At 44.1% G+C, this 16,558-nt stretch overlaps 1 protein-coding gene and 1 long non-coding RNA gene across 10 annotated transcripts in view; both read left to right on the forward strand.

Annotated features, from left to right (window-relative positions):
• SSBP3 (single stranded DNA binding protein 3) overlaps nt 1–16,558 on the forward strand; it is a 138,226-nt gene that overhangs the window by 109,849 nt on the left and 11,819 nt on the right. For 5 of the 9 annotated variants that reach the window (XM_037907803.2, XM_037907805.2, XM_037907802.2 and 2 more), the window contains 4 exons: nt 7,197–7,277; nt 7,983–8,042; nt 11,541–11,607; nt 11,707–11,783. In XM_037907803.2, the coding sequence (XP_037763731.1) occupies nt 7,197–7,277; nt 7,983–8,042; nt 11,541–11,607; nt 11,707–11,783 (285 nt within the window). The remainder of the gene's footprint in view (nt 1–7,196; nt 7,278–7,982; nt 8,043–11,540; nt 11,608–11,706; nt 11,784–16,558) is intronic. The other 4 variants (XM_037907806.2, XM_037907804.2, XM_037907807.2 and 1 more) reach the window with 2 other exon arrangements.
• LOC122466811 lies at nt 11,790–14,830 on the forward strand. Its single transcript, XR_006292646.1, has 2 exons — nt 11,790–14,368; nt 14,699–14,830. It is a non-coding gene; the product is annotated as an uncharacterized LOC122466811 (long non-coding RNA).

Genomic DNA, 16,558 nt, shown 5'->3' on the forward strand with positions numbered 1-16,558 from the left:
TCAATTTGGAGTGGGCAAATCTACTGTGGGGGCTGCTGTGATGCAGGTAGCCCACGCAATCAAAGATCTGCTGATATCAAGGGTAGTGACCCTGGGAAATGTGCAGGTCATAGTGGATGGCTTTGCTGCAATGGGATTCCCTAACTGTGGTGGGGCCATAGACGGAACCCATATCCCTATCTTGGCACCGGAGCACCAAGCCGGCGAGTACATAAACCGCAAGGGGTACTTTTCAATAGTGCTGCAAGCTCTGGTGGATCACAAGGGATGTTTCACCAACATCAACGTGGGATGGCCGGGAAAGGTACATGACGCTCACATCTTCAGGAACTCTGGTCTGTTTCAAAAGCTGCAGGAAGGGACTTTATTCCCAGACCAGAAAATAACTGTTGGGGATGTTGAAATGCCTATAGTTATCCTTGGGGACCCAGCCTACCCCTTAATGCCATGGCTCATGAAGCCGTACACGGGCAGCCTGGACAGTAGTCAGGAGCTGTTCAACTACAGGCTGAGCAAGTGCAGAATGGTGGTAGAATGTGCATTTGGACGTTTAAAGGCGCGCTGGCGCAGTTTACTGACTCGCTTAGACCTCAGCGAAACCAATATTCCCACTTATTACTGCTTGCTGTGCGCTCCACAATATCTGTGAGAGTAAGGGGGAGACGTTTATGGCGGGGTGGGAGGTTGAGGCAAATCGCCTGGCTGCTGGTTACGCGCAGCCAGACACCAGGGCAGTTAGAAGAGCACAGGAGGGTGCGGTACACATCAGAGAAGCTTTGAAAACCAGTTTCATGACTGGCCAGGCTACGGTGTGAAAGTTTTCTTTGTTTCTCCTTGATGAAACCCCCCGCCCCTTGGTTCACTCTACTTCCCTGTAAGCTAACCACCCCTCCCCTCCTCCCTTCGATCACCGCTTGGAGAGGCAATAAAGTCCTTGTTGCTTCACATTCATGCATTCTTTATTCATTCATCACACAAATAGGGGGATGACTACCAAGGTAGCCCAGGAGGGGTGGTGGAGGAGGGAAGGAAAATGCCACACAGCACTTTAAAAGTTTACAACTTTAAAATTTATTGAATGCCAACCTTCTTTTTTTTGGGCAATCCTCTGTGGCGGAGTGGCTGGTTGGCCGGTGGCCCCCCCACCGCGTTCTTGGGCGTCTGGGTGTGGAGACTATGGAACTTGGGGAGGAGGGCGGTTGGTTACACAGGGGCTGTAGTGGCAGTTTGTGCTCCAGGCTGCCTTTGCTGCAGCTCAACCATACACTAGAGCATACTGGTTTGATCCTCCAGCAGCCTCAGCATTGAATCCTGCCTCCTCTCATCACGCTGCCGCCACATTTGAGCTTCTGCCCTCTCTTCAGCCCACCACCTCTCCTCCTGGTCATTTTGTGCTTTCCTGCACTCTGACATTATTTGCCTCCACGCATTCGTCTGTGCTCTGTCAGTGTGGGAGGACAGCATGAGCTCAGAGAACATTTCATCACGAGTGTGTTTTTTTTTTTTTCTTTCTAATCTTCACTAGCCTCTGGGAAGGAGAAGATCCTGTGATCATTGAAACACATGCAGCTGGTGGAGGAAAAAAAAAGGGACAGCGGTATTTAAAACGACACATTTTATAAAACAGTGGCTACACTCTTTCAGGGTAAACCTTGCTGTTAACATTACATACATAGCACATGTGCTTTCATTACAAAGTCGCATTTTGCCTCCCCCCACTGTGTGGCTACCCCCTCAACCCTCCCCCCTCCCCATGGCTAACAGCGGGGAACATTTCTGTTCAGTCACAGGCAAACAGCCCAGCAGGAACGGGCTCCTCTGAGTGTCCCCTGAAGAAAAGCACCCTATTTCAACCAGGTGACCATGAATGATATCTCACTTTCCTGAGGATAACACAGAGAGATAAAGAACGGATGTTGTTTGAACGCCAGCAAACATACACTGCAATGCTTTGTTGTACAGTGATTCCCGAGTACGTGTTACTGGCCTGGAGTGGTAAAGTGTCCTACCATGAAGGACGCAATAAGGCTGCCCTCCCCAGAAACCTTTTGCAAAGGTTTGGGAGTACATCCAGGAGAGCCGCGAATGCCAGGGCAAATTAATCCTTTCACATGCTTGCTTTTAAACCATGTATAGTATTTTAAAAGGTACACTTACCGGAGGTCCCTTCTCTGCCTGCCGGGTCCAGGAAGCAGCCTTGGGTGGGTTCGGGGGGTACTGGCTCCGGGTCCAGGGTGAGAAACAGTTCCTGGCTGTCGGGAAAACCGGTTTCTCCGCTTGCTTGCTGTGAGCTATCTACAACCTCATCTTCTTCGTCCCCAAAACCTGCTTCCGTGTTGCCTCCATCTCCATTGAAGGAGTCAAACAACACGGCTGAGGTAGTGGTGGCTGAACCCCCTAAAATGGCATGCAGCTCATCATAGAAGCGGCCTGTTTGGGGCTCTGACCCGGAGCGGCCGTTCACCCCTCTGGTTTTCTGGTAGGCTTGCCTCAGCTCCTTAAGTTTCACGCGGCACTGCTTCGGGTCCCTGTTATGGCCTCTGTCCTTCATGCCCTGGGAGGTTTTGACAAAGGTTTTGGCATTTCGAAAACTGGAACGGAGTTCTGATAGCACGGATTCCTCTCCCCATACAGCGATCAGATCCCGTTCCTCCCGTTCAGTCCATGCTGGAGCTCTTTTGCGATTTTGGGATTCCATCATGGTCACCTCTGCTGATGAGCTCTGCATGGTCACCTGCAGCTTGCCACGCTGGCCAAACAGGAAATGAGATTCAAAAGTTCGCAGTTCTTTTCCTGTCTACCTGGCCAGTGCATCCGAGTTGAGAGTGCTGTCCAGAGCGGTCACAATGGAGCACTCTGGGATAGCTCCCGGAGGCCAATACTGTCTAATTGTGTCCACAGTACCCCAAATTCGACCCGGCAAGGCCGATTTAAGCGCTAATCCACTTGTCAGGGATGGAGTAAGGAAATCGATTTTAAGAGCCCTTTAAGTTGAAATAAAGGGCTTCATCGTGTGGACAGGTGCAGGTTTACATCGATTTAACGCTGCTAAATTCGACCTAAAGTCCTAGTGTAGACCAGGGCTTACTAAGGTTCCCCTCCAGGTCATGCCAGGTTTATATTGCCTTTTCCTTATGCGACAACCTGCCATACCCCAGAGGTGAAAGCCCGTAGATATGCAGCCAACCCAGACGATTAGGTTGACACAGACACTTGCCATAGCTAGGTTAAGCACCAATGCAAAGGAATCGTATCTGCTCAGTTTGGTAATTCTCCAGGGTGTGTCAGCTAGTGGGAGAGGGTGGTTTAGCAGTGCTGTTTCTGAAGCTATGTGGCTCTTGGGATAAGCCCTCTGCTCTCAAGTAATCCCCCCCCCCCCCCCCCCCCCCCCCCCCCCGGGAAACAAGGTTCCTGTTGGTTTTTTTCCCCTGTCAATTCCTGCGACCCAGCTTGGCTTCTTGGAATGAAGAGAATCTTCATGGAAGGACTTTAAGGAAGACTAGTGACCCCTCCACCCCCAGCCTTTCCTGGCGTGTTCGGCGCAGGGCTCTTAATTTGGAGTGCAGTGCTTGTGAGCACCGAAGGATTCCCCAAGCACTTACCGCCCCATTGGCACACCACCAGGTCTGCACTGCCTCCTGGTGTGCTGGACAGCAAGGCAGTCTTCACACTGGGTGCTGGCCTGTTTCCCCTTCAGTAATGGCGTTTCCTGCAAGCCAGCCTCTCTCTCTCCCCCCTTCCTCCCCCCTTTTGCTGACAGATGGGTTGGAACTCTCTTGGGGACTGCAGCAAAACAGTGCCTGTCTGCTCCCCCTGCAGAGTCTGAATCCAGCCACAGAGCCTGCAGGCATGTTCCAGTACAGGGCAGAGACTCCCTCGCAGGGAGTCCAGCATCAAACCATGTGCTCTTCTGGATAGAGCAAGCCCGGGTTATATCGTGATTCCTTGATGCTTCCTGATCTCAGCTCCTGCTGCCGCCTTGGACTTACTGAGTCCCATACAGATTCTGGCATCCGCGACGCCCCAACAGACACTGCCTCTCCTTTTCCCCAGGAGTTACCTTAGGATCCCCCTAAAGAAAGCCTTTTGCACAAGGTCCGAGAAGGTGCTCACTGAGGTTAGTCTCATCACTGTGCCACGCTTCCTCCCCTGCTGAAGTCATTGGTTGCATCCTGATATCTCTCACTATGTGTAGCTGTAGCTGCCAGTTGCCTCCTGATTAGGTCACCCGGGGAGCCAGAATCTCTTTAAGTGGTGCCACTGGCCCTTACTAATGCTCCTTTCAAACAGCCATCCTTGGTGTCTGTTTCCTGACTCGCCAGATCCTTTCACCTGCCTTGCAGCTTGGCCAGAGGGTTAAGCGAGCTGGGTTCCTTTTTATTGCATTTTTGTAGACCTGTAGTTACAACTCTCTCTGGCTGGGCAGGTTTGCATGACAGCCCCAGACTGTGCCTGGCTTAGAACACTGAGCTCCTCCTAAAGCAGTCAACAGGAAAAGGAACTATCCGTCATGAGCCTTTATGCCACTTAGAAATGCACTTTCATTCTCAGGAAGCGGTCTGGTTAATAATTTCTATCTGAACCATTCTCATCTGTGGAAGAAGGTGTAATGCCTTGCTCATGGCGTTGGGCAGTCTCATGAAAGCGGCTACATTCTCTCGCTTCGCCACAGCGAACAAACGATCCCATTCCCCAGGTAGATGAATCAGCACACCAGGAAATGCTGTAGAGATTGGGGTTCATTCTGCCAAAGATGCAAGGTATTGGATGGAGAAACATCAGCCCTCTTAGCAGTCTTATAGGTTTCTTCCCAACTTGTGGTCAATTCCTTCTTTCCCAGAGTGTTACAAAATTGAGTTGGTCTTTTCTCTTTGGATACAGTATTTGGGCAACAGGCCCATCTTTCCGTTCTGCGTATGTTTTTCAGGATGAAGAGGGAGTGGTGTGTAATCTATAAATAGAGAGAATATTTCTTGTGGGAAACGGCCATTTTTGAGCTCAAAGCTACCTGAATGTACATCATAAAGGATCTTTTTAATCTTGAGGCAGTTTTAACTAGCAAGGGTTTCTCTGTGGTGTCTTTCATTTGACCCACAATCACCTTTTTATTTTATTTGTAGTGACTGTTGTTTTACTTACTCACTAAGCTCCAGTCCTGCAATTTGCAGCATGTTGAGTGGACTTCATAGACTCCAGTGGAGTTCTTCACAGGCTCAACAGTCCATCTGCATGTTGTCAATTGCAGGGTCCGGGGCCAAATTTACTTTCTTCACATGGTTGGTGGGTGGTGATCACACTGGCAGCTTCCCTGGAGGTCTGACTTCTGTCTAGCATAGTGGATCCATCAGAGAAGAAAGGCAAAATGAGATTTATTTATTTTTTTTGCATGTGACTGATTTCTCCTAGTGAGATCCACTACTCTGGACAGACTCCATTCCCTGTGCTTGTCTAGTAGGTATTCAGTAGATAGTTGGTTTATTATGGGATTTTTCTCCTCTTTCAGTTCAGGAAGGGAACGTTTAAAAGGGCCTGAAATGTCCCAGTGAAATAAACAAAATGATTGGGGTTCAGATTGCGATGATTCTAGCTTTGTCTCCTCTGCTTTGGAAGGATTTCTTCGGGGAGGGGGTGACATCAGTTCTGCAAACATGCCAGCGGGGGAAATATTCAGAGGGTTTTTTTGAAGTGGTGGTGGGGCATGGTGGGGTGTTGCAACTCTGAGTTAATACTTCTGCCAAGAATAGTGAATCTAGGAGAGGTAAGAGAACTATTCTTGCCTTACTGTACTAGTTATAAATTACAAGGTAGTACTAGTTATGTATGTCCTCTTAATGCAACAGATTCATTTATATGAGCATATAAACTAAACATGGAAGATTGACAGAGGGCTGTTCTGTTTTAATCTTTGTGGCTGTGTCTTTCTGTGTAACACTTAAAAAAAAATTCCTCTTACTTTATTTAGGTTGCACTCAAGTTTCTGTAGTACAAAAGATTTGCAGGTGCAAATGTCCTGCCTTCATTAACTTCCCCTCCCTTTTTAATTTATGTGATTTCAATTTTCCTTCCCTGTACTGTTAATTAGGGGACCCCTCTAATCAGTACCATTATCACAGTGGTATTCATGTTTAGGAAAGCTGCTAAACAAATGCTTGCAAAATTGCTAAATGGCTAATTAATGTCTGTTAATTAAGAAAATTGCTCATGGTAACAAACCATGCCATTGCTGGCAGCAGCTAGAAGGCGAACACTTGTTGAAATTAGTAATGTGGCAGGTATAGAACATCTGCTGCTGTGCTTTTCCTGAAGTGTGTGGCTGCTTCACATAACATACTTACAAGGCTTATTTGCTTTCTGTACCAATTACAAGTTCTTGGACTTGAATTTTTTTTTTTTTTTTTTTTTAACATTAACATGCATCAGTGTATTCTTGCTCAGAGCTCACATTTTCCAAGCAAACTTTCTTTTCATGCTTTAAAGGTGGGGGGGAGATTGGTGTTCAACCCCAAAATGTCAAACTGCTGTCTTGTGGTGTTAAAAGCTACATGAACTAATCTTTCTTTTTTCCCCCAGACATGTTTAGTATCGCTTTACTCAAAAGAAACTTTACTTGCATCATTTAGGTGATTCGTCTTGGGGAAGGATATTGCATCTTTAAGGGTAACAACACAGCCCTGCATGTAGAAATGGGTTGGAGTTCTGCCATCCATTTATTGGAGCTAAACTAGGCTTCAACTTAAATATCTGGCACAAACATGGGATGTGCTTCTAAGCAAGATCTTTGCCTCGACACTATTTTTAATACCTTGTATTAACCATTTGACCCACAAATCAAAAGGAAGCCCTTTAAGGTGTTCCTTACCTTCAGGAAGGTGTGGGAGGGTAGTGGAGAAGACTTCTTTTTCTCTCCATATACACACTTTTTTAAAGCATATCCAAATGTATTTGTCATTGCAGACTGGTTGAATTCTAAACCATTACTGTAAGGTTGCTGGTGTGCTTTGACAGATGTTCTATTTTTTTTAATTAATTTTTTTTGCATATATCATTATTCGTTGTTCTTCCATTACAAATGAATAGAAACTCAGCTAAAACGAGATTGGCCTCCCTACAAACAGATCCACCAGTAAATCCTTTTTAGCTCTTTCTGCGCTTTCATGTGCTAATCTATAACCTCCTTCTACTGTCTGACCTCACAGGGACCACCTGGTTCTCAGCCCTCGCCACACGCACAGCCTCCACCTCACAATCCTAACAGCATGATGGGACCCCACAGTCAGGTAAAGACACTAGAAATATGTAGGCCACTGATAACGGGGCTTGCGTTCTATTTTGCTCTTTAAGCTTGTTGGGTCTGATTGTCAGCTGATGTGAATCAGCATAGCTCCTTTGATCCTCATGGAGCTTCGCTGATTTACGCCAGCTGGGGATCTGATCCTCAAATTTATTCTTCCAACATCATGCCAGCGCCAATATGAAATGTTTGTTTCCTTTTGATTTTGTATGTTCAGTTGACAATGGATTAGAAAGTCCATTCGTAAGTTTCAACTATACATAGCTGTGATAGTGTGAGAATTTTGTTAATTTGTGTTGTATTTTTTTTTAAATTGCATTCATAGCACTGATATGAATATATGGTTTAAGTGCTTGGCTTTTGGTTCTTGGCATTGGGTTTTTTTGCTTCATTTACCAATTTTCTTTTTCACTTGGAAAGTGTCTAATGGTCAGGGTCTCCCATGCACTAATTTTAGCAGCCTTATATAGTACTGTCCAAGTATGTTAAACCATCTCTCCAACAAAAATAAATCTGTGAAAAATACAAAAATGGAGTGTGAAGATCTGTTTTTACCAACTCGTTTTTAAAAAAGAGATTTCTCCAGAAAAATGTGTAGATTGTAACCAGAGTCTGTATGGAATGTAGTAATTCTCTTTATCTCCATGCTGTGAGTGCATCCTGTCATTGAACTAATTTCATGTAATTACAGCCTTTTATGTCACCGCGATATGCAGGAGGTCCCCGGCCCCCCATCAGAATGGGAAACCAGGTATTGTATTTCCTTCCTCTGTTACCTGAGTTAAATTGGGGATTTTAAACTGAAACTTTTTTGGCAGTGGGGGGAAAACCAGACTTCCGCAGAGCTGAAGGTTTCTTATATTCTTAGACAACTTTGTGGTATCTGTCATTCAAATAACATTAACTCACTGATTAACAAATTCCATCACAACATTTTCTCCGCTTTCCATGAGGGTTTGTAATGCACTGAATCTCAAGAAACCATTTGCTGGTAGAAACTCATCACATAAATGTAAATATCAGGACCTGGCATAGGAAGTGTGTTCTCTCCACTGCCAACAGCTTCTTCTCTATCAAGAGAGGTTCCATGTAATATGCAGTTCTGAGTTCTCCTTTATAATCGCACAACTTCTTGGTTTTCCCTGACTGTCTCCCGTGATTTCAGCTGATATAAACAAAGTTGTGCTATGCGACTGATGATGGTTTACAACAAAGCTAGCTTAAAATGTGAATTTTCCCTGGAATCTTTAAAAATGAAAGTGATGCATATAATCCTGCTGTTAGAGAAATGATCCACCAGAACACTTCGATCAGCTGCAGGGTTAAATTTTAGTTGTGCTTGTCCTTTTCCTTATGGCAGCTTAAAAGAAAATGGGGTTTTGTTCATATAATTATGAACATAGCCTGTTTATGTGCAGGAGTTTTAAGATTGTGGCATTTCGCTGTAATTTATCCTGCTGAAGCATATGCTAAGAATTTAACCAATTACTTTCCTTCAGTTTCTTTTTAGCAAAAGGTGTAGCAAAAAGTACATCAGAAAAATAGTTACCTACTTAGTTTCTATTCCAATAAGATGTCACTTTACTGTTAACAAAAGAAGACATTTTAAAATAAACCTTGTTAGTGCATTACGCTGTCTGTTAAACAAAACACTGTTTTATGAATATGATTTAGAAAACGCCATTTAATTTTTAATACTTTGCTATGACTTTTTTCCCCCAGTAGTAAGTGGCTCTTGTTACTTTCGGTCACCAGAAGTCACTCACAAATGGTGCACATGCATTCTTTCTTTTTGAAACATTTAGGCATCCATTTTTTCCCTGTATCTCTGTTTAGCTGTCTGATTGGAAGAAAAACTTGTGAAAGAGAAATCCGTCTTACAGCCAACAAGCTTGTCAGTTACAAGAGACCGATTTGGTACCCAAAGTGTTGGGTTGGTAGAGATAAACATCGATTATCTTACCAAGTACTCAATAAGATGAAACTTCTTATAATGCACGGAAACCAGTAAAAACTCTTAACTCCAGCTTTTCCCTGTGCTGTGAGGAATCTTTAAAAATAAAAACAAAAAAGCCTGTCGTGGACAGTGTGTGTTTCTTTTGGGGTTATAGGGAGCGAATGGAGAGGATTTGAGGAAGGAAGGTCCACCTGGCTTTACACAACTCCTTCACCTTCTCTGAATTCTCATCCTCATTAGTGCTGGTGAAATCTCACAGCCCTGCAATGAGAAACCTGCACATGGAAAATGATACTGATTAGGCAGCTCCATGTAACTTTTTTTTGGAGTGCTTTACAATGGAGGACCTCCCCCTAGTTAAGACCTTAATCTCTTGCTCTCTGGTGCCTGGCACAGGGGGTTCAGAGAAGAGGACTGAAGTCAAGTGGCTAAGCACATCTTTCACCTAAAGATGGAAGACCAGAGGATGAGATCAGCTGCTTGACACCCTGCTAGGACTATTGATGATGTCCCACCAGTTGAGAATGGCTACACGACAATTTTCTCACATGTGCATGCATAAGAGTGCACAGGTGTGTTCAGATTTTCCTTAGCTAGAGGTTCTAGGCTCCAGCTAGAGGTTCTAGCTTCTGCCTAGTGCAGGAAAACAGGAAAGTGAAACTGATTAGGAGCAGAAGTTAAACAGACAAGTCAATCTGTGCTGTCCAGGCCTGGTGAAATGCAGAAAGACAACTCTCTTTTGTAAAGGGCAGTTTTACAATGTCCCTTTAAATCAGGCTTGCAAGAAGTCCCAAGCTCTTGCTGCTGAAATATGGACAGCACAAGGAAAATGCTGAACTATCTGTAAGTGCTCTGGATATTAGTCTTGTGCAAATTACATGTTGTAGAACGCTATTTTGATTTTTGTCTAATAGCGTCAAGGTGGAGTCGTGGTTCCTTTCGGTCTCAAGTTGCAATGATGTACCGGAAATGTTTGTGAACGGGCATTGTGAGGGATATATTTGTAATGTTGCAACTTCAGAATCTCGGTGTTCTGTGCTTTTTGTTTTTATACACTTGATAATTTAAGTTAATGAGGAGGATAAAACTAATTTGACTTGAAAATAAAAAACCAAAAAAAAAAAAACACCCCCCCCCCCCCCCCCCCCCAAACCTGCTGCATTGAGAAATACTCTCACAGCTTAGCTAGGTTACTGGCTAGATCCAGAGGTGCAAAAACATTACAGCAGGGCCAAATAAACAAGAAATGAGGCAGTAACGATTAGGTGAGAAACACATTAATAGCAATGCGAACCATATATGAAAAGTGTGTTTATTATTTTCCTACTTCTGTCTCCCAAGCTGTAAATCTATAAAGATTTGGAATGAAAACCTTCCCTCTATTCATGGCATTGATGTGTTGCCTGGCCTGCCTAAACTGACATCCTTCCTTATTGGAGAGTATCTAAATTTTTACAGCATTATCTATTTCATGTTGGTATTCAAATAAAAGAAAAGCAACAGTGTTTGAAAATTGTTTACAGTTTGTTTCCCCAAGGCGTATGGTATCTGTGTTTTTTCTCCCTCTGTATCTGCACTGAGCTGTACGTGGAAGTCCTCTTTTGAACTTTAGATTTGTTGTCCAAGTGGAGTATGACTTTGAAAAAAGAAATACAGTGTTCGGGATACTAGGAAATGAGTAAATATACATTTTTAGTAGTCCTGAGGCCATCTTCATAAGCTATTCAGTAATAATTTTTAAAATCATCTTTGCAGATGAAATGTCTCTTCACTGGCAAATAAATAACTTTAATATATTTACATAGCATATTTGCCAAGTGTATACCTTGAAATTACATTGGCATCAGTATCATTGCACTGAAGTGCTTTGATCAGACATTCTCTCATCCTGACAGCCATGTGGGTCCCCTCCTTCTATTTACTTACAACTAGAAGCTTGGAATTTGACCTTTAGTACAGTAGTGTGAAGTATTAGAAGAGAACTGGGGGTGTTTTTTTTTTAAAGGCTGTGAAACAAAAGTAGGAGGGTTATGAAAGCGAAGTTGGGCAAATTACAGGGATTTAGAGAAACACGTCATGGGAGATGGCTCCACAGATGTATACAGGTAGGAGCTGTGTGTAAGCAGAGGAAGTTACGACAAGTCCCTCGTTTCCCAGAAAATAGACCACGTCACCAGAATTCTTTGTGTTTAAAGCCTTGAATTTAAACTACATATTTTGGTTACATATCTGAGAGCTTATTTTTTTTCTCCCCCCCACCTCCTTTTCTTTTTCCCCCCCCAATTTTTCTAGCCTCCAGGGGCTGTTCCTGGTACACAGCCACTGCTGCCCAATTCAATGGACCCTACACGACAACAAGGTAAACATGCTCAAGGATGCCTGAAGGTGTCTCTCTGTTGGCTTTGGGCCAAACACTGTTACTCTGCTATAATGACTTCATTGATTCTACTCCCAACAGGGCACCCTAACATGGGAGGACCAATGCAAAGGATGAATCCTCCACGAGGGATGGGCCCCATGGGTCCTGGTCCGCAGGTAAACTTAAACTTCTGTCCAGTGCCAAATAACATCTTACGACTTCATAAAGTTTATAAGCAAAACATCATCCAAACAATCTCTAGGGGTTTAAAGAGCTGGGAGTTCTTCTCACATACTCTCCATTAGCACGAATGCATTTTACATTCGCGCATTGCAGCTGGAAAGCCCGCGTTCCAACAGTAGTATCTTCAGAGCTCAGCATCCTCATTAGCGATATTGCAGAAGCCCCTCTTGCTCATTAGTTGGAGGCAGTGCTGTTTAGCTGTGACCACGTAGTGATGGTGAATGCATTATCCAACTTGCCTTGATAACACTTCAGAAAGGGAGTGCCCACATAAAAAAGTAAGCGATTTATAACGGGAACATAAAGCTTCCTTCTCCTGTACTCTGTTTTTCCCTATCCTATTCTATAGACTATTTCACTTCTCTGGCATTTAAGCCATTCTTTGTTTCCTGGATAAATCTAATGCTTGCCTCTTTCCCGTCTCCCAATTTTACCTTTTAAACTTCAGATTGGGGATTTTCGATGAGGGAAAAATTTGCTGATGAGGTTTAGGGATTTTCCCCCAAAGTGGGATATGCTGAGTGATCTTCTCTTGAGCTACAGAAAAATTCGACACCTTTTTTTTCCTGTAACTTTTTTCCAAGTATATTTCAGAAGCTCTTGTCCTTTCCCAGGCGATTCAACAAACTTGTTAGTTTCCTTTATGGTAGGAGCTAAACATCAGCGTTACTGAAGAATCCTCAGTTTGTTTGTTTTTTTAGCGTTAGCAGAATATCATTCTCCTCTGAATTTTCACTAGCATGAGTAGTAGCTCGACATCCAACAAAATCTTCCGATTCCTGAATGATGCCAAATCCCTCTTTGGTTGCATACATATCAGGGAGTGGGGGAACCAGTCCAATTATGAGTAAATTTTAAATGAAGTAGATCTGGGTTAATCTATTCTGTCTTTTGTGTTGATTCCTTTTAACAAGTGAATTTGCATGCTACTATGTTGACTCACTCCTGTTTGTTTGTTGTGATAGACTTTAAACAACGTACTACCATATCTCGGACGTAGGTTTATCCTCCCTGACTTCTTGTTTCCTGTGTTGTCTTCAGAGCTGTGTAACCCTGGAATAAATGAATATGCGTTGCACAGGTTTCCCAGGAGGCTGTTGAGCTAAAGGGGTCTTGTGTGAAGAGAGTTAAGAAATTATTTAACTCATGAAAAACTATTGAATACTGACAAGAAGGGAGAAAAGCTGATTGAATAAAAATGTACATCCCTCTCCTTGGGCATGGGTGTGAAACTCGGCTAGATTCCCCACACCTCAGAAAAAATCCCAAGCATTCTTTGCAGGCAAGCTTAGATTCCAATAGCTTGGTTATACATTTTAATGGTCTGGCATTGTCAGGAACTGGTACAACAAAGCTCTTAATAGTCCCACATGTATGATTACAAAAGTCTGCGTCTGTTGCACTTGCATCAGCCAAGCAAAAAATGCCATGAAAGTTCTCGGTGCTCTCAGCAGTTTGGACAAACCAAGGTGATTGCCATGGAACTTGAAAGCTGTTGTATTTTAATCAAGCACCGTATAGGTTTTCCCCAGTCCCAGGTGGTATTGAAAGTTGTGAGTGTTAGGGCTTGCTTTCTTCTGCTGGGACTATTAGAGCATGTACGTTAGAGAGAGTGCCTTGTTTAATGTTCCTTTAAACAAGTGCACGCCTGTGAAAATGGACGTGCAGTCTCATCAGCCAATTGGCATGTTTCTGAGTCTTCCCAAAATGCTCAAGAAGCAGATGCCCAGAAGCTTTAGTGCGTGCATGAAATAATCAAAAATATTGAACAAGTCACCCTTTTTGTTGTGTGTAATAAATCACTGTGTACACGCTGCACACCCACTACCTTCCCGAAGTGTTTTTTCAAGACCTTCTAAAATATTACTTAATAAGCATTCGTATGGAATACATTTTTATCCAACCAACGGTAACCTGCAGGCATGTACCAGCCACCTGACATTAACTGAAAACCAGTCATCTTTTACAATCTAGCATCATGTTTTAAACTCTTGACTTCCGATCTCTTTTTTTTCATGATTGTAGCGTTAATTCTGTGAACAGTATAAAGGCATTTGTTGGTGCTGCTGAGGTTAGATGTCAGTCCTTTTATTAAATACGGGCTTCCAAGGGTTTATAACTTCCCCGTTGTTTTAATTCACATTTTGCTGAAGCTTGACACCCAGCTTCTCAGCACAAAGGCACCTTTTCCCCTTTCTCTAACACCTTTAAAACACTTTGGCCTGTTTGGCTGTTTCTTTCAGCACCAATTAGAAGTACTAAGTTTTAACATGGGGTTTTATGTAGCAGTTCAGCATAGAAACTGAGATTTGATCAATTAAGATTTGCTAGTGATTTCTTCGGATAATCCTTTTCATCCTCCTAAAAGTATGCATGTAGATAAGATAATGGGCCCTAATTCAGCAAAGCATGTCAACGTGGGCTTAAATCCAAAGAGTTCAATGGGACTTCAGTACATGCTTAAAGTTAAGGAGATGCTTAAGTGCTTTGCTGAATTGGGACCATAATGAAATATTAGGTTTCAGAGTAACAGCCGTGTTAGTCTGTATTCGTAAAAAGAAAAGGAGTACTTGTGGCACCTTAGAGACTAACCAGTTTATTTGAGCATGAGCTTTCGTGAGCTACAGCTCACTTCATCGGATGCATAGCATATCGTGGAAACTGCAGAAGACATTATATACACACAGAGACCATGAAACAAACAGTTGTATATAATGTCTTCTGCAGTTTCCACGATATGCTATGCATCCGATGAAGTGAGCTGTAGCTCACGAAAGCTCATGCTCAAATAAACTGGTTAGTCTCTAAGGTGCCACAAGTACTCCTTTTCTTTTTAATGAAATATTAGTACTCCTACAACACCATTCTGTTGACCTAGCTGTTGTGCTTTGAGTTACAAATAAAGGTATGGTGGCAGGGGAACCAAAAAAACAAACAAATCCCAAAATGCTCCATCTTATAAGAAACCAAATTTCCCAAATAAGCCAACCCCAAATTCACTGGTGCAAATCAAAAATATTGGTGGAGTACTACACTGCCAAGCATTAGGTACAGCTCCAGTCCTAGGAATGAACACGGAGTTTGCTGGAGACCCCATTTATCCCCTCATTCGTGGTGAGAAGAGAGCCTCTTAGCCGCTGACTCAGTCTACACTGCATGCCTCTTGGGAGGGCGTGTAGGATACATGGAGCTACATGCCACTGCGAAAGGCAGGCTGTGTCCACACGGCGATGCGTAGCGACACATGTCGGGGAAAGGCTCTGGCAGGGGGAGGCAGCAGGAAGCTGCCAGAGCCTTGGGGTCTTTCCCTGCTTTGGGGAAAGACTTCAGCAGTGGGACACCTGGCTTGGGGAGTAGATTATGTACCCAGAGGGTTCAGGAGTGCGTCTTACTCTGTTTGCCTAAGCAGCACCTCGTGGTCTCCATTGCTGTTATACCCATGCTAGGGGAACTAGCCGTGTGCGGCGTAAGTGTATCTCAAGAGCTCTTTGGGGACAAATAGAAGTTGTCCCATTCCAGTCCCAGAGGGACAGCTGTCCGGATACAGAGCCTCAGGAATACGCACAGTCAAGTTAAAGTGGGGGAGGGGGACAGTTCTCTAGGCTCTCTCAAAGAGATGGGGGAAACCCGTTGAGTGAGTAGAAGTTTGCAGGGGGAAAATGGGAGTCTGTGTCTGTGAAACCCGGGAGCCACACAGGTTTTGTTCCTCTCCTTGAATGGAAAACCCCCCTGCGTTTTCTGAAATGGTTGGTCTAAGCAACTTGCACTGCCATGCTCGCAAACACAGGGAGCGCAGAGCAAGTCTGAGGGAGAACCCTTTTGATCAGGCACTTCATCAAGTGACTGCACTGTTTTTCCCAGTCGCTGGCTGTCAACATCCTCCTCCTCTTTATCCCTTTTACAGTCGTGGTTTGCTGGGATGGGTGCTTAGCTCCGTGTGTGGGAGTGGTGGTTTCCTAGATAAACCGGCCTTGCAAAACTGCTGAGGAAATAAACTGGTCCAGGCACAGAAGAAACGAATGCTATTTTACCTTGAATGAATGGACAAGAAGAATTTAGCAAGGCTGATGCACACTGCGAAAGGCATGCCCAGATCCGTTGGTGATGGGCAACTGACTTGGAGAGAGGCAGAGAGATTCAGCATGAGGATTCCTGCTCCTGGAGCCACAGCATTCTCTGGCTTGGCATTACAATAGATATGTTCTTATAAGATCAGGTACACTGATCGGAGACTCCTGCGATAGGCAAAGCCAGGGGGTGACATAAGAAAGGAGAGCAGGTGCCTGAGTTGTTTACAGCATTTCTGTGTTGCATGTCACCTTCCACCCCACCCCCTGTGCATGCATTTGGGTTTTACTTGCTGACGCAGCATCAGATTTGACTATGAAGAGGTGCGAGTCAGTGACTTGGTCAATCTGAACAGTTCTGTAGGAAAACTGAAGTCCCGTCCCTTCCCTTGCAACTCTGCGGGCCATGAATGTGTGTGTGTGTGTGTGTGTGTGTGTGTGCGCGTGCGCGTGCGTGCGTGTGCGTGTCTGAAATGCACACTGTTCTGTAGTGACTTTAAGACCAATCTTTTTTTCTTTTTTTTTAAGCTTGAGATGTAACCCTAGGAGGACAGGTTGCTTTTCCGTATTTAGAAGGCTACTGCAAACGTTCATGCTGTTGGCATCTCTTCTGTGCATCCCATTGCTTGCTCATTACACTG

The sequence above is a fragment of the Chelonia mydas genome, chromosome 8 (assembly GCF_015237465.2).
Source record: "Chelonia mydas isolate rCheMyd1 chromosome 8, rCheMyd1.pri.v2, whole genome shotgun sequence".
In the NCBI taxonomy this organism is placed as follows: Eukaryota; Metazoa; Chordata; order Testudines; family Cheloniidae; genus Chelonia; species Chelonia mydas.